Source organism: Homalodisca vitripennis, chromosome 2 (genome assembly GCF_021130785.1).
Source record: "Homalodisca vitripennis isolate AUS2020 chromosome 2, UT_GWSS_2.1, whole genome shotgun sequence".
Taxonomy (NCBI): domain Eukaryota; kingdom Metazoa; phylum Arthropoda; class Insecta; order Hemiptera; family Cicadellidae; genus Homalodisca; species Homalodisca vitripennis.
Genome location: NC_060208.1, coordinates 207045179 through 207072046, shown reverse-complemented (window position 1 = coordinate 207072046; position 26868 = coordinate 207045179). Strand labels below are relative to the sequence as shown.

The following is a 26868-nucleotide window of genomic DNA, read 5'->3' as shown; positions in this document are numbered from 1 at the left end:
ATACACCACAAGTCTCCAGGGTCTTGTAAAGAGCCAAAATTGTAAATTATCCTAGTTTATTAGTTCACAACAATCCAGTCGAAAAGTTAGGTCTTGTAAATAATTTAGGTTCTTCTTTCTCTTTGTTTTTTAGTTTATGTATCTATTTACAATAGAATTTTTAGGTATTAAATAACAGCTTTAACAAAGGATACAAAAAATATCAATTTCAACTGAAACTTTCAAGATAATTTATTCTTAGAAACTATCAACAAATAATTTATAAACAAATCTATAAGTAGTTGTTTCACAATAATGATTCAAATATTTTTTTATCGTCACTAAAATAAATCTTACGAGTTACTAAATTAAACTCAAGATTCGATATTTCAAATTTAAGTACATCTACTTTTCTTGCAGACAATTTCTTAAAACAAAACAATGGGAAGTAAATATGATAATCCTTTAATACTTTAAAAAACATACCCCAGTTTCTATATATATTTTTAAAATGCCAATTATGCTACTTCCAAAATTATTGTGACGTAAGATTTTGGATGTGGTAAAAACAGGATAAAAATAATAAAATCAGTAAAAAATAAAAATTATTTATTGGTTTTAAAAAAATTAAATAATTCTTCAATCGCTCAGTATGGTTTTACCTTCGTCTTGTGCGGCTTTTCTTTTAATTTACTTGTGGCCTGAAACAACACACCCAAGTATTAAAAAATATATCTGTTTTTGTGCTTAGAGGTATAGTTTGTCTAGACAACACTATTTTTATAATGTACTTTCTCACTAAAGAAGTTTGGATTAGCTGGGTTATTGGATTTGAGGGACTTTACTCAATATTACATTCACACCTGATGTATTGTAAATCAACCTTACCTTTAGTTGGGATGGATTTGCCAATGTGTCCTCCTTCCCACATTTCCAGAGGCTTAGAATTCCAGCTTCTCCTCCTGTCACCAAAATCTCCGCCTGTAAGTTCCAAATTTTAAAGCTTAAAACTTTAAATATGAAGTCTGTTCAAAATATCACAACTTATGTAACATATACAAAATTATTTATTTATTCATCAATCTCAATTTTGTCCCCTTCAAAGTAACCCTCATTAGATATTATACACTTGTGCCAACATTTCTTTCAAGCCTCAAAGCACTTCAAAAAGTCGTCGTTTTTTGTGATCTTCTTCAGCTCCTCCTTCAATGCAGTCTTTATCTCGTCAATCGTAGCGTAGCATCATGGACCTCTTCAGTTTTGGGAATAACAAAAAGTCTCTGGGGAATACGGTGGCTGCGGCATCACTAGTGTGTTTGTTTTGGCCACAAAATCATGCAAAAGTAACCATGTGTGAACCATGTGTGAGCAAGGTCGTTATTGTGGTGCAAAAGCCAATTTTTGTTCTTCTAAAAATTCAGGCGTTTCTGGTGGATTGCTTCGCACGAATTGCGAATAGCTTGTAGATAATATTCCTTATTGACAGTTATTCCCTGTTGCAAGAACTCATGATGCACCATGCCCCTGCAATAAAAAAAATGTAATCAAAACTTTCACATTCGACCAAACTTAGCACGCTTTTTTCGGGCTTAGTTCCAGCAGTAGCTTACATTGGGATGATTGAGCTTTGGTTTGACACGTCATAACCAAAAACCCATAATTTGTCACTGGTTATGGGTCCTCTGGAGCAAATTTGGATCATGGTGGACAGAGTCCAACAGCTCATTAGCAATGGTAATGCACTGCTGCTTTTGGTTGAAATTGAGCTATTTTGGTACAAATTTTATGGTTGTCCCGTCTCATGTCCAATTCATTGGTAAAAATCGAATGGCATGAGCCAATCGATATGATCAGGTCCTCTGCAACTTCTGTAACAGTGATTCGATGATTGGCTAATACTATTTTCTTCACTTCATCAATGTTTTCGTCTGTTCTTGACGTGCTTGGGCGTCTGGCACGCTGTTCGTCGTTCCTATCAGCCCCCTGAGAACATTTGTACCACTGACAAACGTTGCTTCGGTCCAAGGTAGTTTCTCCATAAGCCACAGTCAACATTCAGAATGCATCTGCATGCTTAATTTAGTTTTTTACACAAAATATGATACAGATTTTTTCGAATAGCCATAAATCGAAGACGAGCCATGACAGGTACAAGCAAATAAGCTGTCAACAATTAACTGAGCAATTAAAATGGCCGAACTTGTTGGTATACATCAGAGACATGATTACCAACATATACGTCAGAGACATGTGTACCAACATAACGCCACAAAAAAAAAATAAAGAAACGAATATATGTAACTTTTGGAAATTAAAAGTCACAATATTTTTTGAACAGACCTTGTATAACTGAATTCTAACATTTCCAAGGACTGTAATTAAGTTAATGTTAAAAGTAATATAAACAACCGAAATACTCACTTGAGGATCAAACCAAGAACACCTGACTATCTGCTTGTTGCCATCGAAGTAGGAGAGTGGAGACAGTTTTCCTGAGCTCACCATAGCTGAACGCAAGCACCTCCTGTACATTTTTACAAATTTACTGGAGTGTTGCAACATACAAAGAGACTAAACAATTGTAGTTGTTGAGGAAATTGAGACTAAGGGCCCAGAATCATAACTTTTTATGAGTGAAATTCAAAAACTATTTCATCCAGAGTCAATGAAATTTTAATTCAAACTTGGTGTATTAAAACTAGAGAGTTGAATACTTCAGGAGACATGTAGATTTACAAATATACACATTCTTACGCATGAGATAAAAGGTTAATAGGATTTTTTCAGACATTTGTCATTGTTACAGGTTTCAAAAAATATATTTTTTAACATATAATGATGGGAAATGACCGAAATCTGGTTATCCCTTATCATCCGTTAACAATAAGAAAGACAGAATATAAGGTGAGTAATAACAATTAGGATTAATCAGGCAAATGAACATAATAATGGTAGTAGTCTTGGGATAAATCAAGCTACCAATAGTTCTTATAGCTAATGATGATAAGGCTATAAAATGGGGCTGAGAGAGAGGACTCATCGGAGAAGAAGAGAGGAGGAGGAGGGGTTTGAAGGAGAAATACAAACAGCTGATAGCGCAAAGCATTCCCATCAGCTGTTTGTGTAAAAAGGGATGAATTATGAAATTAATTAAATCTAAAACCGTAAAACTATTTTTACCATCTTTAATACCTAAACAGACACTGTAAACTCTTTGTCAGTTTTATTTCTATATTTATTAGTGGGTTTATCCCGTAAATTAAAATGCGAGGATGAAAAATGATACATTTTTATTAGTGTAGTTTTTATGAACCTAATACAAATATAAATGATGACGGAACACTCATAATTTGAATAACAACTAAAATCTAGAGAAACCTGGTCGGGCTTGATATCGATTAAACAAACTCACCCTTTGCCCAAGTTGGAACCAGCCAACACAAAGAGTTTGTCCAGCTCGGAAGTGGAGTGGACATCTGCTACGTACGAACTATCCTCTACGTCTTCATTTTTCATCTGAAAATCATTGAGGAGAAATAAAATACAACTGTATTTTAGAACTGAATTATGGACCCCACATTATTTGAAAAACATGAAAATAATTTTTTCATCAAACTGGAACAGAGGCCCACAAATTGTATTTGATTATTGGACTCCTGAGCAAAAATTATTGTTTCTTATTGTTTTTTATGTTCATTAAAGTCAATTTTGACCTATCAAAGCTCTAAAATTTCACTATTTTGAAACTAACTGTAATTGGTGACACAGGAGTTTATAACTACTGCAAAATCAATTAATGCTTTGACCCTTAACCCTGCAACTGGCTTTAAGCGATTATCGACGCATTAACTACAGTTTCAAAATGGCACTAAGCTATTTTCGACGCATTAACTATGTCGTAATATGATCTCTCACAGCAAGTCTATTTTTACTTTGTTTGAAGTAAAACATACGTAAATCTAAAGATAAAGATTCAAGGTTTCATATTATACCATAAAAACGCTCTATAGTTAAGTTAAATCTTTCATTATAAAATTCTAAACTTGGATGTTCACATTTCCGATTGCCATTTGTTTGCGTAATTTCCGAACACGCTAAAATTACCGTATGTTTGTAAAAATTCCCTATCGTGAGTTTACGTTCTACACGATCGTAAGTGTCGTCATTGAAAACAGTGTATTCTTGGCTTTCAGAAACATCTTTTCAATAGCCAGTAGGAAAATTAATGTTTATAAAATAAGCGTTTGAAAAGCTCGTGTTTTGTAAAATCCCAAAATGCCTAATGCGTCGAAAATAGCTTCATTAAATTTTGTTACTTTATCGTTGTCTGGAAATAGTGAAAATCATATCAAAACAAAGAAGAAAAATTGCTCTAAGCAACAGTATAATAGACAACGAAGACTATGAACTAGTATTTTATTTTTGTTCTGTTGCGCAATCACCGACTCAGCCAGTAGAGAAGAACAACGCATCGCATGGTTGCCATGTTGATTTCTTTGTTGTTATTACGCCATTGCCGGTATTAGTGTATTGCTTGCTATTTATTAGGATATTTTAGACATTTCGTTATTTAGTGTGTATAAATAAAAGTTTGTTTATTGTTTTTTTTTAATTCGTGAAGTGAAAAATGTAGAGGTTAGGTTAAGTTTTAGGGAATAGGTTGGATTTTTGTGAAACTGAAAATAAGCCTATGTTCACGTAGGTTCAGTGTTTTATAATTTTGTAGACAATTTAATTTTAATTAAAATTAAATTTTGATTTAAATTTATGCAAAGGTATTTATTATAAAAGTGAAAGAGTTATTTTTTACTTTTTCTAAAGGTATTAGCGTTTTATTTCTCTGACCATCGCTTGTTTTATTTTTTTAACAAAAAATAATATAAATAAAAATACATTGTTGTACATTTTTGTAAACTTCAATAAACGTACTATCTTTATAAATAATATTTGGATGAAAAGAAAATTGTTAGCTAAAAAAGTTAGGCATTTATTTCACAATTTTGACTTTTGTAAAAATTAAAAAAAAGTTTGTTGCCATATAAAAATATCTTATACAATGTAAACTTCTATAAATGTCATATTTTTTCTCTTCTAAATATATTTATCTCTTAGAAAAAAATATTTGTTCATCCAATAGATTCCAAAATGTCAAAATGGTATACATAATAGTGCTATACAAACTTTTTTCAGATTTTGTAGTTTTTATAGTTATATTGTTCAAAAGTACCAATAAACTTCTTTTACCTAAATATTTTTTTTGTAATTTGTAATTGAGGTATATAAGCAAACTTTTGTATATTTTAGAATTATTCTAAAAACTTTCATATTATCTGAGAGGGTGCTATACATTTTGAGAAAAATTTATTCTTTACTAATATTTTTACGTTAATCTGTAAAAAAATAAAAATACATTAAATGATTCAACCTTTAATATTTTTTTGGGAAACTGCATTTATTTCTAAAGACATTGATGTTTTTAAAATGTTTTTATCTTAAAAAATAGATGAGCAGTGATTAAAATACAAAACCCTTACAAAATCACCAAAAAGTGCCTGCCATTTTGGGAAAAATGATGGCCAGTTCCAGGGTTAAATAGACTACTTTGGATCAAAAAGTTTAGATACCAGACTTTTAATTATCCACAAATTAACCAGTAGAACTACAATAAAGGGAGTTACATTAAAATTTAGATCGCTTATTTCTGCATAAAGCATATAAATACCAAGAACGTTATTTACAAACAATAAAATAAAGTTTCTATATCAATAAGAAGAAAAAAGATTACTGATTCATGGTACATTTCAACCAAACTGTAACTTTGAACATTCATAACTCGGAAGTTTATGATCTGAAACTATAAATCAGTAGGGGTTAGTTGTGAGATCTTTCAAACTCTGGTATCTTTTTGATCCAAGAGTAAGTAGCCTATACTAATTTATTGGGTTCATAATTTTAACTAAAATTGGGACACCCCTCTAGTCACTGGTGAAGTTCGAGATCTTGAAGTAACTTATCTTTCATGAACAATGCGTTCAAGTTCGACTAACTGACTGCAACCTTTTATGTAGAATGTAAACCAGTTTTCAACTGATGTTGAATACCCATAGCAGTTAGTTTTTTATTATTTAATGAAGTCATGATTAAGACAATTACAAGCCTTGCTTAAATCTACGAAAAAACCAGATACAGTTCCCCTCCAAGAGAATCCAAAATAAACTCAACTGTTTTAACTATGACTTTAATGGTTGACATTTCTTTCCTAAAACCTTGTTGGTGGCTTTGTTAATAAAATTTCATTGATTTGCAGGTGATGTAAAACTCTTTCAATAACTATTTTTTCAATGGTTGTTGAAGGGATGAGAAAAATAGGCCTGCTTTAAACGCACCTTTCTTTCCTTTTTTTATGCAAAGGTATCACTACTGCTGGAGTCAACTATGATCTGTTTGCTTTTTAGCCAGTGTTCTCATCAAAGCAGTAGTTCTAAACTGTTATTTAAACTGTAGAACTTTTAGTAATTCACAGTTATAGTTACCTGGAGTGTTGAGGCTATATTCTGTCCTAGAGAAAGTGTTGAAGGGTGAGCTGTCGTCCAGATGCCACAGTTGGACATCTGATGTATGAGTAACACAGGACACTGTTGTATTTGTTCCTTCATGCCACTGCACTTTGTCCTGGAACATGTATATAAAAGTAGTAGTAGTCTTAACCGTTCTAATGCATATTACAGGAAATTGTGCACAGTAAAAATTACTCCACATGCGTATGACAGCAAATTTGGCAATCAAAGTTTTTGCTCTCCATTGCGAACAGTGGTTCGTAAAACTGGTGATAAATTGTGTTCAGTTGTTATCTGAATAGTTGCTGCACTCTCGTTGCTGTTCTTGGCCTCATCTTATCATCTAAAAATGCTTCTTATAGCTAGCAACTGAACACCATTTTGTCTGTACAGTGGTGGAAAGGTCTGATGGCTTTTTTTCCATGTAGGAAGGATGACAGTGCAATTCTTGAGATCTGCCCACAAGCTCTGTTCCTATATTGAATTGGGTGCCATATGTTACATCAGAACATTGTTTATAGCTGTACAATGACTTTAATTGAGATCAAAATTTTGTTTATTTAACATTATGATAGTTCTTTTTCTATTTTCAGTGAACTGGCAAATTCCATGTTTAGTTTTGTTATGCACATTTAAAAAATCTATTACATAAATAATAATTTAAAAAATCTTAATTCAATTAAAACTTTAAGCAACTAAACATTATTTTTTGAGGTAATTGCACGCTAGTGAGAAATAAATAAATTTATATCCGGTGCCAAAGGGTTGAAATTGTAAGGTATACCTTCTGCAAAACTGGATGTCAAAGGTGTAGAAGTATTTTGTTTTATTTTAATTTGATATTAGGACTCAAACTAATTACATTTAAAGGTGAGTCAAGTAATAAAACTTTAGCACACTCTTTTACACAACATAATTTTACATACCTTATTAGAATCCAATACACAATGTGTGAAGTTATTAAACATCAAAAGTATTGTTTCGTTAATTGCGCTTGACTACTTTGAACCCTCTTTGAATTCCTAAAATTAATGATCACAAAAAGATTGGTATAGGAACACTTGAGCCTATTTGTTTTTCAAGGGCAAAAACTATTTAGTTTATCACTGATTGACTCTTGTTTTTATTAATGAATATAAAAGAAAGTGATAATTGGCTATACACAAATAACTGGACAGGTAAGCAGTATAATAGAGGTTTCACACTTATACAGAGTGTCCCACAAGTAAGTTCTCAGGTGATTTCCTCATATCAAAATAATGAAAAAAAATTCCTATAAACATATGTCGAGAAATGCTTTGTTAGTAAGCTACGGCTAGTGAAAGATTTTGCCTGATTTTCTGGCAAAGGACGGAAATAAAGCCAAACAGATGTTTTTATGGCGTAAAGAATAGTTGTTAAATTTATTGGGATTTTATGTCAAATTAACTGAAAAATTGAAATAAAAATACGTCTCAGACCTATAAGACTACCCATTTTTGAGATATCAGGCAAAATATGCAAATTTCGGTATTGAAAAATCTGCTTTGTTTAGTTTTAAAGTACATTAACTTCATTAAATGGGTGATAAACACGCAAACTTTTCAACCAAAAATTGTATGAGAATTTAATCTGAAGAGAATGAAGAAAAATAGGTAATTAATAAACAAACACACAGTTTTTTAAAAATTAATGTTCAATTAAATCAACACTTTATGAAAAATAAAGCCAGAAAATGCAATTACTGTTTATTAAATGAACCTTTATAAAATCAGGCGAAATCTTTCGCTAGCCGTAGCTCACTAACAAAGCGTTTCCGGACATATGTTTATAAGAACTTTTTATGTTCTAAGAAGTTTGTTTGGGTTACTTGTGGGACACCCTATAAAAGCTGGTCCCTCCACTCTACCACTAATCTACAGTGTTGTGTATTTCAATGTTTACTAGAGTCTAATAGTTACAATCATTACCTATATTCGAACAGCGGCGGTTCACTGAATTTGAACTCCTATTTCTTGGTACTATTGCTGGTGAAAGCACCAAACCCTTTTCTTCTACTTTTTCTTACTCTCGTCAAAATCTACAGGTCATTTCTGATAAAGGGCCACGTTTACAAGTTAGATATAAAGTATTATCTCAAAAGAAGATTGCTAATATCAAATTTTGTGTTTTGCTTCCGAAATCATCATCTGAGATTCTTGAGATGCTCAAAAGTCAATGCAGGATTGCGATGATAAAAATGGAAGATAAAGGCGTAATAACTTCAAGTAGGTTGCACAAACAAAGATGTCGAAAGAGAACTTCCACCACAGATGATAGTGTTGATCTGTTGATCATGTTTGAAAAATCATGTGCATGAAAATCAAAGGACTATCAATATTGATTACGAACTTGGAATTCTGCATGGGATTATTTACAGAATTCTTCTTTATAGTACATCTTTTTTAACATGAGTTTGAAAATGTTATCTCCTCGAGAAAAAAAAAATGGGGAATAAAACATATTCAGGACCATGATTAAAATGGTATCTTCTTGAAGAAAATGTGGCATGTGATGGAACATGCTTCTTTACAACACACAACAGTCCTAAATCGCCACATTGCGAGCATTAACCTGGACTTTGTTACGAGGGTGAAGAAAGCTGACTGTCTTGGAAAAAAGTGAGGATGCCTGAGTAACGTCCACTGCGTTTGAACAATGTGTTGCCATTTGAGAATGTTAAACTAAAATGCTAGGCATGTAATGATAAGTTGTTGATGCAAATAGACATTGTCTATTCTTTAGTAACTTGTTAGTAGCCTAACAAATTATCTACTGAATTCATTAAATCTGAAGTTATTTCAAAGTGTACAATAGATATTATATCACCATTCATGTTACCAAGACACTAATTAATATAAGTTTCTCTGTCCGCAGAATTGTTTAGCTTGGAGATAATTTGAAATTGATAGTAACTTTGATAGTTATACCAATAAAACAGATATCTAATGGATATCAGTCATACAGCTAAAGGTCATAAAGCATTAAGTCTCCACTTTACCACAGATGATTGGGTGTTTAACGACTGCAATAAGGCCTCATCCTCCTCTGTCTGGCTGACGTCGTAGAAGTTGATCAGGCAGGCCGTCAGTAGAGCCAGAGAGCAGATGATCCTTCTCACTCGGGTGAAACTTCACCTGCGGCAAAATTTTACAGTTTTCAGGACATTTTTTAAAGAATGTTTGCATAAACCCCAAAAAAAAAGTTAAATTTTATTATGTCGATTTTACAAATTGTTATTGATATAATTTTTGTCATGTACAAATCACTCAGATTGGATTTATGGCTCAGTTGATGATAAAACTGAATTTTTGGTAAGGTTTGACCTAATTTTCTAGAGAGGTCACTACTAGAATCCTCTGGGACAATATGAACTAAAGATCACAAATTAACAGACAGATTGAGATGCCAGGTAGGGTCACATAATTCATTGCTAAACTTCACATGCAGGAGTAGAAAGAATTCAAAAGAATTTCTTATATGTACCATTCTTTTCCAATCTAATATCTAATCACACATGACCATCTTTTTCCCTTATTCTTTTCTCTCCATTTTTAATTACTAACCTAACTACAGTAGTAAGCTACCTCAAAACTAACCTACTGACCTGGGTAACTACGTCTGTGTGGCACTCCCAATATCCGCCGAGGAGAGATGCCTGCCTCGTGTCCCAGAAGAGCAGGAAAGCATCCCCGTCTGTCACCTCCGTCCCCGCACACAGAAACCTCCCCTCACAGTTCACATCAAAGCTACTGAAGACCTTCTCGTGCAAATTCTTGCTCTTTGGGTCTGTTGTGTCTAAAATTATTTGCATCCTTAATTCAACTAATTAAGTTCCAAGTTAAAAATTGATATTTTTTAATGCTAAAAATTTGGTTGTTCATTTGATTTATAACTTTGAGAGTTAACACACTGTAGCTCTTCATAGAATGCTGCTCGTTTTTAATGATTACACCTTTAGAATCTTTGCTAACAAAGTATATTTAGCAAAAATAAAATAATTACTGTACATGGCTGGATTCCTTCACTTTCTATTTTTTGTGATGCATAAGGTATATCATTTCTCTTACAAATTACATAAAAAACCGTACATATTTTTGAAAGTATTTTGAAATGGTTCTATTTAAAAACATACATAGGCCTACATGAAAATATGCTCTATACATAAATATATTCTATAACATATTTACAAATATTTAACGACTTGTTTGATGTTCTCAGAACTATATTATAAACATGGTTTAGCAAATATTGAATTAGATTGTAATTTTTCCAGTCTGGTAAAAGGGATGTTTAACTTGTGTGTAAAACAGATAAACTAATACATTTAGCACATTCTAGCAGTGAATTGATTTTACGGATATCATAGCGTTAAAAAAATCTACACTAATTGAGACTTCTTCTCAAAAAAATTCTACGGTGGTGTGAAATATAATATCTAGGATATAAAGGAATGAAGTATTTTTGAACTAGTTATTTACGGATTTATATTTCCATAAAATATCTAAAAGATTGGCATAGGCACTTAGTTTGGTTAGCATTGTTATACTAGGGTTATCCAGAAAGCTAATTACGTTTTGCTCTGGAGCTGTTAAGGATGTGCCGCTATTACGGCAATTGTGATGTCAGGGCGTTTCTCTGTTCAGTGGCTATCCAGCCATGCTAGTGAGAGGTAACTGTCGCTCCTTGTTGTTTTACAATAGTAGTTTAAAATGTGTGACGCAATTGAAAATCCCGTGAGTTGTGAAGTGTGGTCAGTAATACAGTTTTTGATGACTAAGCACAATAAACCAATTGAGATCTATCACCAACTCTGTGAAATTTATGGGAACGATGTCATTATTGAAGGTGAAGTGCGTCAATTGTGCATTAGATTATAAATGCCCAAACTAATGTGCATGATGAGGAACGAAGTGGATAGCCAAGCATTGTGACTGATGAAATTGTCTCTAAAATCGATGAGAAGATTAAAGAAGACCGCCTAATTTCACAATGACAGAACTCTCACATATTTTTCCTTAAATTTTAAGAAGTTTATTACAAGAAATTGTTACGCAGAAGTTAGATTACCATAAATTTTGTGCAAGATGGGTTCAGAAATCTTAACAGAAACCCATAAAAATCAGCATATGACCACTTCATTGCATTTTTGGACACTGAGGAAAAAGATGGTGACTTGCTGCTCAATTAAATCATTATAGGAGACAATATTTGGGTAAAAAACGTGAATTGCAAACCCAAATTACAGTCTATGGAGTATGGGCACATACACTCCCCCAAAACTCCAAGGAAATAAATGCAAGCAAACATTGTTGGCACAGAATATTGTGGCAACTGTTTTTACAGGTAAAGAGTTCTTGTTGATTTCTTAGAATGTCACACAGCCATTATAATTTTGTGAGGTATCATGAAACTTCGTGAAAATTAAAAAGAGCAATACAAAACAAGCACAAGAAAAAGTTTAAGTTTCGAAAATTTTGTTTTTGCTCGACCACACATGGAAAATCAGACTCGAGAAGTCCTGGATGCTTTAAAGTGGGAGGTGTTCCACAACCGTCTATCTTACAGTTCGAATTTTGCACCTATCAACTACCACCTGTTTCCAGCAATGAAAACCCGGCTTGTGACGCAGCGCTTTGATAATGACATGGAAATGCGGGAAGGTGTGAGTACCTAATTGAAGTCTCAGGCAGTAGAATTTTTATATAACGCTGGAATTTTAAAACAAGTTCACCACTATGATACATGCCTAAATTTGTATTTTTTTTTTTCCTTCCTGAGGGAAGAGGACAGTTTGTCCCCGCACTAAGTCCTAAAAAGGACCTTTGCGCCTCCCTTACTTTAATTTGTGGCCTCAAAGACCGAGGCTTTTGCAAAAACCAATCAGATTTAAGGGCTCCTGTTCTCTAATGTCCTTGGGGCTGAGGAGATATGCTCCCAAGTATCTTTTCCGAGTCTCTACGATGGCAGGACAATCCAACCAAATGTGCTCAGCTGACTCCTCCTCTTCTCCACAGAGTCTACATTCGCTGCTCTGACTGACGCCTACCTTCAGGAGGTGCTTCCTCAGAGGGCCATGTCCTGTCAACATTCCTAATACCAGTCTTATATCCTCCTTATTCTGGTCTAGGAGAGCTGTCCACCCTTTTGCGTAAGGAGAGATAAACATTTTGGATAGTCTTAAACCTGAGGCTTTACTCCAATTCCTGTGTCTTTTCCTCTTTTCCCAATCTTTGACCAGAGCTTTAATGTTGGAGAAGGCTATACCACAACCTGGCTCAGGCCCCACCAATGTGGATTCTGCTCCCTTTTTGGCGAGGATGTCCGCTTTTTCATTCCCATGAATACCTTCATGACCCGGTACCCAACCAAGTGTTACTCTGTTATTTATTGCCAGCTCTGTTAGAGCATTTGTAATGCTAAATTTGTATGGTGACTATGTTGACAAATAGTATTTTAGTATGAAATGTATATAATAAAATTTTTTTGTACTTTTTTTTAAATATTAAAACGTAATCTACTTTATGGATAGCTCTTGTAAATATAACTTTTACCTAACATTAACATTACAATGAATGATCAATAAAAATATTGTTTTAAATATCAAGAACCTTTCACAAATTAATAGGCAGGCCCAATGTATAAAAACACTGGCAAGAATACCTTTGAACTGTTGAGCGCACTGTTTGGTGTCCCTGAGGTCCCAGAGCTTGATGGTTCCTTGACTGTATCCTACATAGAGCAGTGATTCATTGTCAGGTGCAAATCTGCAAGAAATCAATCGTAACTAAATGTTGCACTTTAAGAAAAACTTACAACTGTATCTTAAAAATCTAGAATTGTATGGTTTAGTCTAATTTGATAACTGTAATAACTAAAGCTTACTGACTTCCAGAATGAGAGCAGATGGAATATAGTATGATTTGACACGCTGGTCTCTGACCACGTGCTCGGAGGGTGGGTTTGACCTGGCCTAGGTTTAGCTTTTGCTCCTATCTCATTCTCTCCTCCTTTAACACTCTCTTTTCTTTTCCCTGTTTGGGATATGCCTTGGACAGCCTGTTTTTTTAAGTAGTGTCAAGTGAAAAGGATCAATTTTGTACTATTTTTCCATGGTAGAGGAAAAAGCTCTTTAATCGAAGACGACAATAATTTTGGTATTTAAAGAAATATTTAAAATATATCTCAACATAAACTAATGAATATCAGTCAGTGGATAGTATAAGGTCGACTGAGTGCTTATTCAACTGAATGCATCACTGCAATCCGTTGGAGATTTATGGAAGTTCCAGACTGCAAAATATTGATCTACTGTACCTGTTAGAAGGGAAGCTAAACAATAGTACAGTGTGACGAACTAACCTTTCTGAACTGGGCATATAGTTATAATGTTTTGTAGGGACAATTTTACGCTAATAATCAGAAATCTTTTCATAATAAATTTGCATTATATAACTTATATGAATATCTATTTGTATAATCAAACCGGATCAGTATAAAAATATTTTAAAATAGACAGTAAGACCTCTGCGTGAGATTGAGTCTATCCATTGCATCTATTTGTCTGAAATATATCAAATATATTAAATTAAATATTGTCTACCTAAATGCAATTGTTCAATAAAAACCAAGTACTATAAGACAGGTACGAAATAAACATACAGAGAGTAAACTTTTATGATAATAACATGAGGAAGAAAAATATGGTATGTTCTTGTAAATAATATGGCATAGATAATAAGTGTTGGTGATAGAATAAGTTTGAACTAATCTAGGTATCTGTATACTCGATCTATATGGATTTCTTGTGGAATATTCCTGTGTAATATTTAAGAATATACTATTTGGATTCTTAGAAGTGAATAAGGTATTTTTATGAAAAGTTGTCTTAAATTGAGCACTTTCATTTAATCAAAAAGCGCCCCAAAAGAATACTGCAGACTCCTCCCTAAAGCAGCTTTCAAGATGGCTTTCTGAAATACACAAAGAGGACGTATTATTGATTTATGAGTACCACTCCATTCTACGCTACCGCTTTTCAAAATTGATTACACGTCTAGGCACAATAAACTATTCTTATTTCTTTACGTGATAAGTACCAATTGAGTTTAATAAATGCATAAATTAGTTTTATTAGTTTTTGTACATAAATTTTACATGACGAACATGTCATTCTGTTGTCTAAACACTTTTACTCGTTAATTCTGCTGATCGACTTGCAATCACAACTGTCACTCATGCAATACCTGCTAGTGTGCAGCCTGAGGCTTTCTGTCGGTGTGTCACCTTGATATAGGTTTTAATTTCAGATACGTTTAAGGTTAGCCAACTTTTATCAAACCATTTTTTTATAAATTTAGTTAAATCTTCAACTGCCAATTGAATTACTAAATTCCAGCGTTCGGAAAGAAAATAGTATTGCAGTGTCATCTAAAAAAAGATTTCCATGATATCTTAATTTTTGCCAAATTATTCATGTACACAAGAAAAAGCAAAGGTTCTCATGTGCTTCCTTGGATAACAGCAGTCCTTGGATAGTCAACAGTTTTCTGTTGACTATTCTCACATATTAATAGACATAAATTGCATGCATTTCTTCACATAACTTTAAACCATTTCAGATCAAACCCACGCACCCCAACTGGCTCTAATTTATGTAATCGCTTTGTTCCGTCTACGGAGTCTTGGATAGTTAATAATAGGTAATGTATACTGGTGACAGTTTTAATCTTTACAGTACAGTATCCAGATTTTTCTTTACTTTTGCCTGGCACCAGCCACTCCACTTTTGTACATCAACTCACAAATAGACGACTATGCGGGGGGGTGGGGGGTGGTTTTTCCTTCTTATGGGGTACACAGTGTGCGACAGATGTCTTCATGGCACCATGGTGCATCGACCGCTCTGCAAACAGCCCCCAGGACCATGTAAACATCTACATGTGCGTTAGGGGTACACTCACTATTTTCAAGTTATGTCATCTACTGCTGACCCAAGTTATTCATTGCTCCTTAAATACTAATAAATTACTCATTTATCTCCCATTCCAAGTTGTCTAATCTACTGTCTAGTTTCTCATTTAAATCCTTTCTTTTATCACTGATTGCTTTCAGTACACTACTGTTGTCAGATATATCTTCGGAATCGCTGTTCCTAGTGAATTAGGAAGTTTCAGTAGGTCGCACTTGCTGCAGCGAAAAGTGGTTCTCTTGACAGTTTAGTGGATCAAGGCCAAAAAATTGTAGGTGCTGTCTTCATCGCACTTGTCACATTTGACACTGTCGCGATTTCGAATGGCGTTGGTTGGCACATTCAATTTCGCACAGTTGTCCAGCATTTTAAATGTACACTTAAAAACGTTAAGTAGCGTAATTATCCCAACACATCCAACATAATTTTATGATGGCACGGTGTGTAGACAAAAATGGCAATGTATCATCTGGCAATATATCTCGAGAAAGATTTTATTAGTAGACATTAAAATTTGCATAAAACTTCATTTTCTACATAGGCAAAATTAGTTCCATAATGTTGCACGTCCAAGTATGGAATTTGGCTGAGCACTGTTGAAGCCTATCACTCAGTACGAAAATTTAAAAAATTTCTTTTCCCAATGATTGCCTGTCATTGTACCTGTTAATACTGAAACGAGCTACAGATTTAAAATTTTACATTGAACCTTAGCGAAGTATGGTGGTGTTCTCCTACCTAGTTATTAACCTATTGGCTTATACATATTTTTACTATCAGCTCAACTGGAGTTATCCTATTAAAAATGCTAAAAACGTAAGAATTTTGTTATATGTTTATAAAAAATTTATTTTTCAAGTTATTTGGTTATATTTTATATCTTTTTGGATTAACATGAAATGGGCTTTAATAATAAATAAATAGTGATATATTTGGTCATAATTTAAAAATAATAATGCTGTACAAACTAAAAAAGTTTTGGAATTTTTTAAATTTTTAAATCTTTTTTACTCAAATAATATACCTCAAATAAAATACCCCATTGTTGCTTTTATTTTATTTGAAATGTATTTCTCTACCTATCAATACTAGAATATGTATATATATATATATATATGAGGACCCTAGAAGTAAAGGGGTATAAGTGACAAAAAGCTAAATTTGAGTAAACGCTGTTTAAAGTTGAGCCTTCACTGTAGTTGCCACGATGTTTAAATGATAGTTTTTCTTCTCCAGTTTAGTAACTGTAGTCATTACTAATATTATTAGTAAAACAAACTCATGATTTTATTAATATTACTCATTTTGAAGCTATTTTTATATTGCTAAGCAGCACTTGTACCCTTTTACTTCTAAGATAAAGGCCAAAAACGTGAAGAGATTATAAAGTTTGAGTGAAAATGTATTATTTACAATAAAACTAATACATAATTAACGTCATTGATCTATGATTCATCATCAGTGTCATAATTGTGATCTCCAATTTGGTCTTCTTCCTGTTCAGTTTGGCCTTCTCCTTGGTCAGCCTCTTCTATGTTTGCTCGTTCTTCATCATGTTGACCATCATGTCGGAGAGTTATGAAAACCCATGGTAAAATGGAGGTACATAGTTCAGCAACTGCTGTAGATTTGAATATTTAGCTTGCTTAATACGAGGCCTTTTTTCAATCGGTACTGGCAACAGATTTAGCAGAATGGCAGGGATTTTGCCAGCTCGAGTGGACTTCATAGATAGCTCATTAAACTCTTCCAAGTCACTTGCAGCTGTCTTCTTGTAAAACAGGGTGAAAGGCTTGTCCTGATGGAAATGTAACCACTTCATACTCTGTATTCCATTTACGCTTTTCTTGAAGAATGGCGCAAGTGTGTGAAAGTCTAAAAAATCGTCATTTTCCATCTGTACTGTAAAGAACTTTCTACTTGTAGAAGTAACTAGCTCCATCCAATGTTGAGGCACATACAGGTCCTTTTGGGTTTTTTTCTTTTTCAACTCTATTAAACCAAAGGCTTAGTCACACTCGTTATAAGAATGGCCACTTGCAAAACATCTATGATCTACAGTTTTTAATATTAGTGTTTCTGACAATGTAGAGCCAAAATTGTACTGTCAGATGACTCTTATTTTGGCCCCCACAGTTGTCACTAAATGCAGTTATGTGTTTCACAGATGGCGGAAGGCTTCTGATATATTTTAGGAGACAAGATGATATTTTCTGACATCCACGTGACGCCTGACCTTCGTGCCACATAAAGAAATGGGTTGTTCCAGTCTGTAGGTTATGAACACCTACGTTAAAAGTCCATAGTTGCCTAAGTAATATGCTTTAGAAGTCGATACATTAGGAGTTGGCATAGTCTTTTGCAATTCAAAGATCATCGCAACTCTGTTATCATCCTTTAGCTTATGACACTCTTATTTTGCTGTTCTTACGGCTTCCGCCTTACGTATATTTTAAAGTAAAAATAAAATCAAATCATAATATTGCTTTAGACCAGCAATACCATTACCCATTTACAATAAAAACAAACTCAACTGACAGTCTGACACAGTGGAACAGGGGTACAAGTGCACTTGTACCTCTTCTCTTCCAAGCCCTACTGATAGTTGGCTTGGAGGTTAAGTGCTTTGCTGCTAGGTAGCAGCACTTGTTGGACTCATCACTTAGATCTCTTTACTACCAAATAGAATAATTTATTTCCAGCTCAGTGATGCAGTTATCTTAATATTTAAAAAAATGTCACTTATACCCCTTTACTTCTAGGGTCCTCATATGCATAATTTGTCAGAATAAATGTTTTTTCTAAATACTGAAAATTCCAAGAATATTGATTTTTTTCTCTTGTAGTACACTAATATTCTTATAGTAACTTATTATTAATTTAAATTTCAATTAACTGTAGTATTGCACTTTTTCTTATGTGTTACAACAATATTAGTCTAATTTATACTAACATTTGGTTGAAAAAGGAGTTTTAAAAAAAAATTATTTAGATGGCGCTGTACTTGTCACGGAACGGTTCCGTGATATAAATTTTGAGCCCAGACTAGCTGTCACGGAATCGTTCCGTGATACAAGGCCAATGGGTTAATATAGAGTAATAATTGGTCTATAGGATTATAAAATAGGGAAGAAGATAGCGGCAGAGCCTGGAACATACACAAAAACATGAGGGAGGGCTGACGTGTTTGGGCCTACAGTAAAAACAATGTTGATGTATTTACAACCGACTTAAGGAGGATGTAGAGCAGGAGTGAAAAGAGAAAGAGGTATATGCGAGTATGAGTTATGTTGGCTATTACAACTCACCTGACATTGACGATAGGACTGTTCTCTGGTGGTAGACTGTTGGTACACCTGAGGGAGGCCCCTAGGGAGTACACACAGGCATCATAACTGGCAAGTCCCAAGCCCAACCTTGTCTCCGAGCCCCTGTCACATACTTAGATTAGTTCATAGCTATAGCTCAATCTTGTCATTAATTACCATTTGTTATTTTAACAACATCACTGAAAGTACATTGTTTTTGCAAGTATAATATTTAAATAAATAATTAGTACTCAACAATATCGAACACACTTTCTCTTTAAACATTTTAGATTATTATTATATTTTGCCATTTTAGCAAACAGATGTGTACAGGGTGTACGTACAGTGAGAATATTCAGCAGGGAGGGGAAACATGGGTTTAAAATGTTTGAGACTTACATAGATGTGGCAGACATGTGCAGAATGTAATTCCTCTTCAGAGCAACTGCTTCTTCCCGGTCCAAGTGAAAATGTTTTGTGAACACAGTTTCCATTTCTGGAGTGATGTCACAGCCATGGCTCTCCTCATCACTACCTAGACGTAAAAATACAGAAGACTATTCATGCCAGGATCTGAAGAAGAGATCAGATTGCAGATCTCGAAACGTAGTGTTACTGATTTTTTATTTCACTGAATGATGGTAAATGTCCGGAAAAATCCTTTTTCCTTAACAATCCTTCCATTATCAAAAATAAACCTCAAAACAAAGCAAGTTTTTTGTTTATCATCAAAAGTATAGAGTGGTATGCACCACCGATACCTGTATAGATGGCCAGGGGCATTTCCGATCAGTACTTTCCCGACCTCTGATCATGTCCCACATTGTCCAATTTTTCAACACTAGATCCAGTTAATTATCAAATTTATAATATAAACACAAATAGTGTTATCACACAAAATAGAGATCTAGAGACCACATAATTGTTGACATAAAGTATGTTATTTTCAACAAAATTTTGGGTATAAGCGGGGTTAACAGCTTGGATAGCCAATCACCATTTCAATGTTATTAACAAATTCTGCTCTTTCTCTTGAACAAAAATATGTATGGTTTTAGGTGGTGAAAATTACAAATAATTTTGTTTTTTAATAATTGAAATGTAAATGTTAATTTTTGATTATATTTGTGTAGTGTGCTTCTTGAATCTACGATTTTCAGTGTCATCTGGTCCCGATATCTTATCCGAGTGTTCTGTGGCCAGAACAGTTTAGTTAAGTAACATCAATCGTCTTGTTCAATACCCTTCAATGTGTTTTCGATGGCATCTATTACATTTTGCAGCACATTACGTCTAATACAGTTAATTAGTTGAAAGTTATTTATGTGTTTGATAGCAGATTTTCTGAGCTGTTAAAATATTAGGAAATTAATTTATTTCTTTTTAATTGGTCATCGTGTTTTTTCAGAGTGAGAGTATAAGTTCGGTGTGTGATCATGCATTATTTTTAAATCAAGAAAAGCTATTTTTATGTGATGGGAAATTACCACATGGTATTTAAGTAATTGTACGTAAATACAAAGTTATGGTTACGTTAGTTTTGCTTATTTATTAAACTTATGATTGTTTTTTTACAGATTTTATTGGTTTGATAAAAGTTTAATTCAATCTGTATGCATTATTTTAAAATTTATTTTTATCCACACTGGAAACAATATTCGTGTTTTTAACCTATTGCTATCGTCCTATTGATAAAAAAAAGTTTTAGAGTATGAAAATATCCAATGACTTTTAGAACATTTAAGGTAGAATTACTTTCCTTTCAAGGTAACAGGAAGTGAATTATAGAGATTATGTGAATTTACAATATTTGTTTGTTTTTTATAGTTGTGTTTCCTATAAAGCAGTAATGACAGGAGCCATTTGTAATCAGACTATTTAGAATTTTATTTTTTACTGATAGGTAATACTTCGAGGGATATTTTTTGTATGTTGCCATCAGTGCTGGAGGCTGATATGAACTTTTATTCTTAGGAGGTCTAAATGAATGAAAACGTCTTTTATTTGGGTCAGATTCCCCTAATTTCAACATTAGTTATTTTATATATATCCAAAGATGGCGTAACGGATGACGTCTGATGCAACTAATAGGAGGTTGAATTATGATCATAACAAGACTATGTGACGACCTTGGAAACATGAAATATTACTCATGGATAAGTAGTTCCACTTCTAATGTTCTTTAACTTAGTTATTTGTCATTTTCACCCATTGAAACCTTATATTGTTTAGTTTAGGAGGACAATTATAGTACTAGGTTAATAAGACAAAACTTGTATTTTGCCTGTACGGCCAACTTCACAATTACCTAATTTTTAAAACATATTACCTTAAAATGTAACCAATATCAATTAGACTGTGGCAACGTTAAATCATACAGATATATGGTTTGAGGTGTTTTTAAATTATAAGTAGGTAGTATACCCTATTGCAAATATTAACAACTTTAACTTCTGGAGCAGTTGATAATAATTTTAAACTAGTTGTAGTAGTAATAACAACTCCTTTCCATTGTAATTTTTATTGGAATAAGATCTTTCCATGAATTGGTCATTTACTTTTGTGCAGTCTTCTGAAGATAATACTTTTGGTCTCATCCAAAGAATTAAAACAGAAAAGAGTTATCATTACTAGCTAGTCACATTTAACCTTAAAACTAATTTCAGAACAAGGCATTTAGAATTATACCTTACCTGACTGATATTCTTCAATCATGTTGCTCATTGTTTTTACAAACCAATGACCATGCAAAGTTTTAATTTTTATAAAATAATATTAGGAATCTGTTATATTTTCGAAGGCTTACACATATAATCTGATCCAATAAGTACCGGTTTTAAAATTGTAAACATAACCTAAATTTAACAGACAGAGACAACCGTCACTCACTGCTAGCAGACACCAACACGTGGTCTGGGTCTCCGCCAGCCACCAAGGTTGCCAATACTGTGTATAAACGCAGTTTAACACTAACAAAACATGTTCATGTAATAAAACTTTAGTTACAGTAATGTAGTCTAATTATTTTATCAAACCATATGGCCAATTTAAATTATATGGTTTTAATAATTAATATGAGATGTTGCGTTTTGGAAATGTACGAAAATAAATAATAATTTAATCCTTTTAATTACCTATCGTAATGTAATAGTTATATTTATCGGACTGATCTGGTAAACCTCTATTTTTACAGTTTTGTCTACTATTTGTAACTATCAAAAATAAAGAAATATAATCTTATTCGTTTGTAGTAATACGGAACCAGGGACTATATTTGGATTTGGCATCTGGAAAACTAAGAAGATTAGTAGTACATTTTTGTCCTCAGTTACATGATGCAAACTTTCTCATAATTTATCTAAGCATTAGGTTACTAGTACAGCTTACAACGGACTAATTATTTTTCAATTTAAGAAAAACTGGCCCCTAGTCACTCCCTTTTCAGTAAAAAATTTGGGGTGGTTTCTCAAATCCTACATGTTCGGTTCCGTTCTGAAAGTATATCATCCGCAAAAGCAAGCAACTTAGTGCTACAACTCGCTAAAACTATCAACATTCCACTTATCATTAATGTACCTCCCTTGTTCATTTTGCGAACGAGTTTTTTTCTCTTTTACAAATACATCGGAGTTGTATTGAAAAAATTAATGAGGACTAATCAGTTTTTTTTAATTTTTTTATTTTATTTCCAACGGATCAACCATTACAAAATCGAGCACAATAATTTATAATTATAGTAATAAGTTAGCAACAATGACAAACACGAAACTAAAAAACAAATGAGGCAACAATAATAAATATCAACAAAAGGCAACAAGGAACAGCCGTAAATACTAATAGAAACAACAAACAGAAACAGATTAACTATATGAGCAATATAAAAAATTATATGTTGGATATACTAAAAACAATATAAATAAGTAAATAACAATAACAAAACAAAAATGCCCACTGCCAGGCAATAAGGCACTTATGGTATGGCCCCCTAAAGGCACTATCAAAAAACAAACACGAGCACAGGTGTGCGTGCGCGTCCGCGTGTGTGTTTTGAAATTCATAGTTGAGTGGTCAAGCACTGAGAAGCACATAGAGCTCTCTTGAAGGAAGCCAAGGAAGCGCAGAAAAAGTCCATGTGTTCTGGTAGCAAGCATCCAAGTCTCTGCATCCTAATCATAATATTATAGTTTTAAATAATATACACAAGAATATTAAGAAGAGGATATTATACAGAGAATCTCTGATTAGTTACATAAAATATGAAGTATGTCAGATAGTTTCCAAGGATTTGCAGGCCAACAAGTGAGCTAACCTGATTATTGATAGTTATTTGCATTGGTGAGAAATAATCACTTCCTGCTATAAACTTAGCTCCTAAAAAGTTATGATTTACTATACACAGTTGTGTTATATTATGGTTATCTTTACTGTAACAGATCATTCTTTCGATACAAATAACTAAAATGTTTAGAAATAAATTGACTTATACTGAAACTTCAGTTCATTAAGTTGTTTATTTTATTTTTATAGGTACAATTTGAAAGTGATAATTTTTACATAAAACTTTTTTTTTAATCGCGGAGGTGCGACGGCTCCGCCGCTGAATCAAGGTATTGTTTCTTACCGGCATTCGTGGGCCGTTCGTCTGATGTGGTTAAATAGTGATTCTTACTTTAAAAAGTAGACAATTATTACTAATATTCATACGAAAAATTATTGCTTTATTTACGAGCGTGTCAAATGATGTTAATTTGGACGGTATCAAAAAATCTCAAAGATAGAAAACCCCATGTAATAGGGGAGTTTGCCCAACGCACCCCCCTCCTACTATGGTCACAGTCCTGGCCTTTATAGAGATATCAAAATGCATGCAATCGAAAGGACACTCATCCACTGCGACCAGCACGTTCGACTCTCGGGACGTATGTGCCGAGTCGGTCGCAATGGATGGGTGTCCATTAGATTGCATGCATTTATCATTCGAAAAGAGCTTCTCCGAATCGGCATGCAACACTTATCAAAAAGACTAGGCTCGCAGAGGGCATCCTGTCTCATTCGGTGGATTACCGGGTGTCTCTAGAAGTCTGCCGTGATAAATGGATTTTTACGGTCACTGTGTTCTTTTGAAAACCAAATTTCAGCAGAGTATGATTTATCGATAAAAACGTCAGAATAAAAAAAATTCAATTAAAGTAGTCGCTATAACAGAAGTAGATAAACTCCATGTAACATTGTAAAGGCATTATGGTACAAACATTTAATACTAAAATTATAAAATGATATTCTACGTTTATTTTTAAAAGCTTATTCAAAATTTAATTTCCTGCAACCACATAAGTAAAATTCTTGATCTATGTAACCAAACATGTTTCATCTATTATTCACGATAAATGATTCTATAGTATTTTAACTATTAGTACTTACCTTTATCTTCAACATACATTGCTGTAATTTGCAAAATTCTGGGTCATATAGGTCTACTTATGATAATGCACTATTTTGAGGCAGCAACTTTGGTAAAAGTGAGACTGTGAACCGTTATCTACAAATCCTAAACTTACAACAGTTAACTGAGGATTGCTGGTCACAAATAAGGAAAACTAGTGACTATCTTACTGGTTTATTGCCTTCTATTTTCCAATATAATGTCCTAAATTATGAAATACGGCAATTTTCTTTTTGTCCAGTGATTTCAATCACTGTTGATACGAGGACACCGTCCAAACTTGCGAGGTGCTTAGGTAACTGGCCTTTTTTGAGTCTGCTAATACCACTGGAATTGATTATCCCAGCAACAGTAAGCTAAGCGGTCCGTGGTAACTTAGGTTCTAGTGATAGGTTTAATCCTGGAAGGCAAGTGTGTCATAATTATTATAAATAGCATGATGAACATTAATGACTAACATTTGTGAGAATAATTTGGCTTCTTACTTCGATTTGATCATATTGTAATAATCAAACTCACAATACGGCTTGTGTTAGCTGCGAACCACTTATAATGTAATACAATGAGAAATGTCCAATGTTTACTATAACTTTAGAAGCTGCTGGTTCGATCTGGAGAACTGCACAGTCCCCTTGTATTTCAGCACCACGCTTTCTTCGCGTGTTAGGTATTTCATCAGGGGAGGAGTGATATCCTTGAGCATGGAGCAAGAAACTGTACTTGCAATACAATTCTTATAAAATTGATAGCTCGCACTTGCTAGTTCTTTAGACATTAGTAATAATGGATATTAACATATTAAACACCCACAATATGGTTCACTTCTGGTTGGTTTATAAACTACAACCATTATCTAAACTATTGGAACATACACTGGGTACAGTACAAACCGATGCTGTTATTTTGTTTGTTAGTTTCATGTTTGTTATTGAGATGGAATGTTTGAAGGGATAACAGCATCAGTTTCTATTGTTTCAATCCTCGAAACATTGTGGTATACCTTTTATAACCTATAACGATGGCAAATGTCCGAAATCCTGTTATCCTTTCGATACTTTCATTTACATCTGTATGTCCTTTTACTTACTTCCCTGGCTGTTCCAGGAACAGCACATCACTAACCACTTATGCTATCTACAGGTCTAGTTGATAGCCAGCTGTAGTGAAACAACCTCAAGTTTTACCCTATACAAACAATGATAAACCTCAATTTCTAGTAAAGTACACAATGTTTGAATACTAAAACAATAAAGTAAAAAAAGTTTGAGATTTTTTAATCTAAATAACCAATAAAATAAAATTGATATTCCGCTTTTTAAACAACAATTAGATTTTGTAGTTTTGTATCCATGGTATTAAATTAGCGAATAATCATTACAAATTCAAAATTAGACACTCGTGTTTATAAGGACATTTATGTCACCAATTATTATAGTAATGCTAAAACTTTTACCTAAATTAATTTTAAAAAATTCCAAAGATTGACAGTAACCATTTTAAATAACAAGAGACATAAAACACCGATGATTCAAAACTGAATGAGCACTACACTTCTCAAGATGGTTGTTTATAATATGAGTCATCTTTATAGCTTGACTCAGGAATACATTAAATAAGATCCAAAATGTGAGCTGTGGCTGCTGACGAGGTAAAAGTGTATCTCAGCGGTTCCACTCCGGACTACACATGATGACCACCAAATTTTGAGCTCTGGCTGCTGACGAGGAAAAGTGTATCTCAGCGGTTCCACTCCGGACTACACATGATGACCACCAAATTTTGAGCTCTGGCTGCTGACGAGGTAAAAGTGTATCTCAGCGGTTCCACTCCGGACTACACATGATGACCACCAAATTTTGAGCTCTGGCTGCTGACGAGGTAAAGTGTATCTCAGCGGTTCCACTCCGGACTACACATGATGACCACCAAATTTTGAGCTCTGGCTGCTGACGAGGTAAAAGTGTATCTCAGCGGTTCCACTCCGGACTACACATGATGACCACCAAATTTTGAGCTCTGGCTGCTGACGAGGAAAGTGTATCTCAGCGGTTCCACTCTGGACTACACATGATGACCACCAAATTTTGAGCTCTGGCTGCTGACGAGGTAAAAGTGTATCTCAGCGGTTCCACTCCGGACTACACATGATGACCACCAAATTTTGAGCTCTGGCTGCTGACGAGGTAAAGGTGTATCTCAGCGGTTCCACTCCGGACTACACATGATGACCAACAAATTTTGAGCTATGGCTGCTGACGAGGTAAAGGTGTATCTCAGCGGTTCCACTCCGGACTACACATGATGACCACCAAATTTTGAGCTCTGGCTGCTGACGAGGTAAAAGTGTATCTCAGCGGTTCCACTCCGGACTACACATGATGACCACCAAATTTTGAGCTCTGGCTGCTGACGAGGTAAAGTGTATCTCAGCGGTTCCACTCCGGACTACACATGATGACCACCAAATTTTGAGCTCTGGCTGCTGACGAGGTAAAGGTGTATCTCAGCGGTTCCACTCCGGACTACACATGATGACCACCAAATTTTGAGCTCTGGCTGCTGACGAGGTAAAGGTGTATCTCAGCGGTTCCA

At 33.9% G+C, this 26868-nt stretch overlaps 1 protein-coding gene across 1 annotated transcript; it reads right to left on the bottom strand.

Annotated features, from left to right (window-relative positions):
- Window positions 1–571: 571 nt before the first annotated feature.
- On the bottom strand, window positions 572–21743 carry LOC124355325 (WD repeat-containing protein 89). Its single transcript, XM_046806423.1, is given in 13 exon segments — window positions 572–680; window positions 868–960; window positions 2401–2503; window positions 3392–3489; window positions 3491–3495; window positions 6513–6651; window positions 9556–9636; window positions 9638–9691; window positions 10162–10352; window positions 13218–13321; window positions 18834–18956; window positions 19233–19368; window positions 21527–21743. Coding segments are annotated over 13 exon segments (1203 nt in total). The 5' UTR covers window positions 21549–21743; the 3' UTR covers window positions 572–626.
- Between the last annotated feature and the right edge of the window lie 5125 nt (window positions 21744–26868).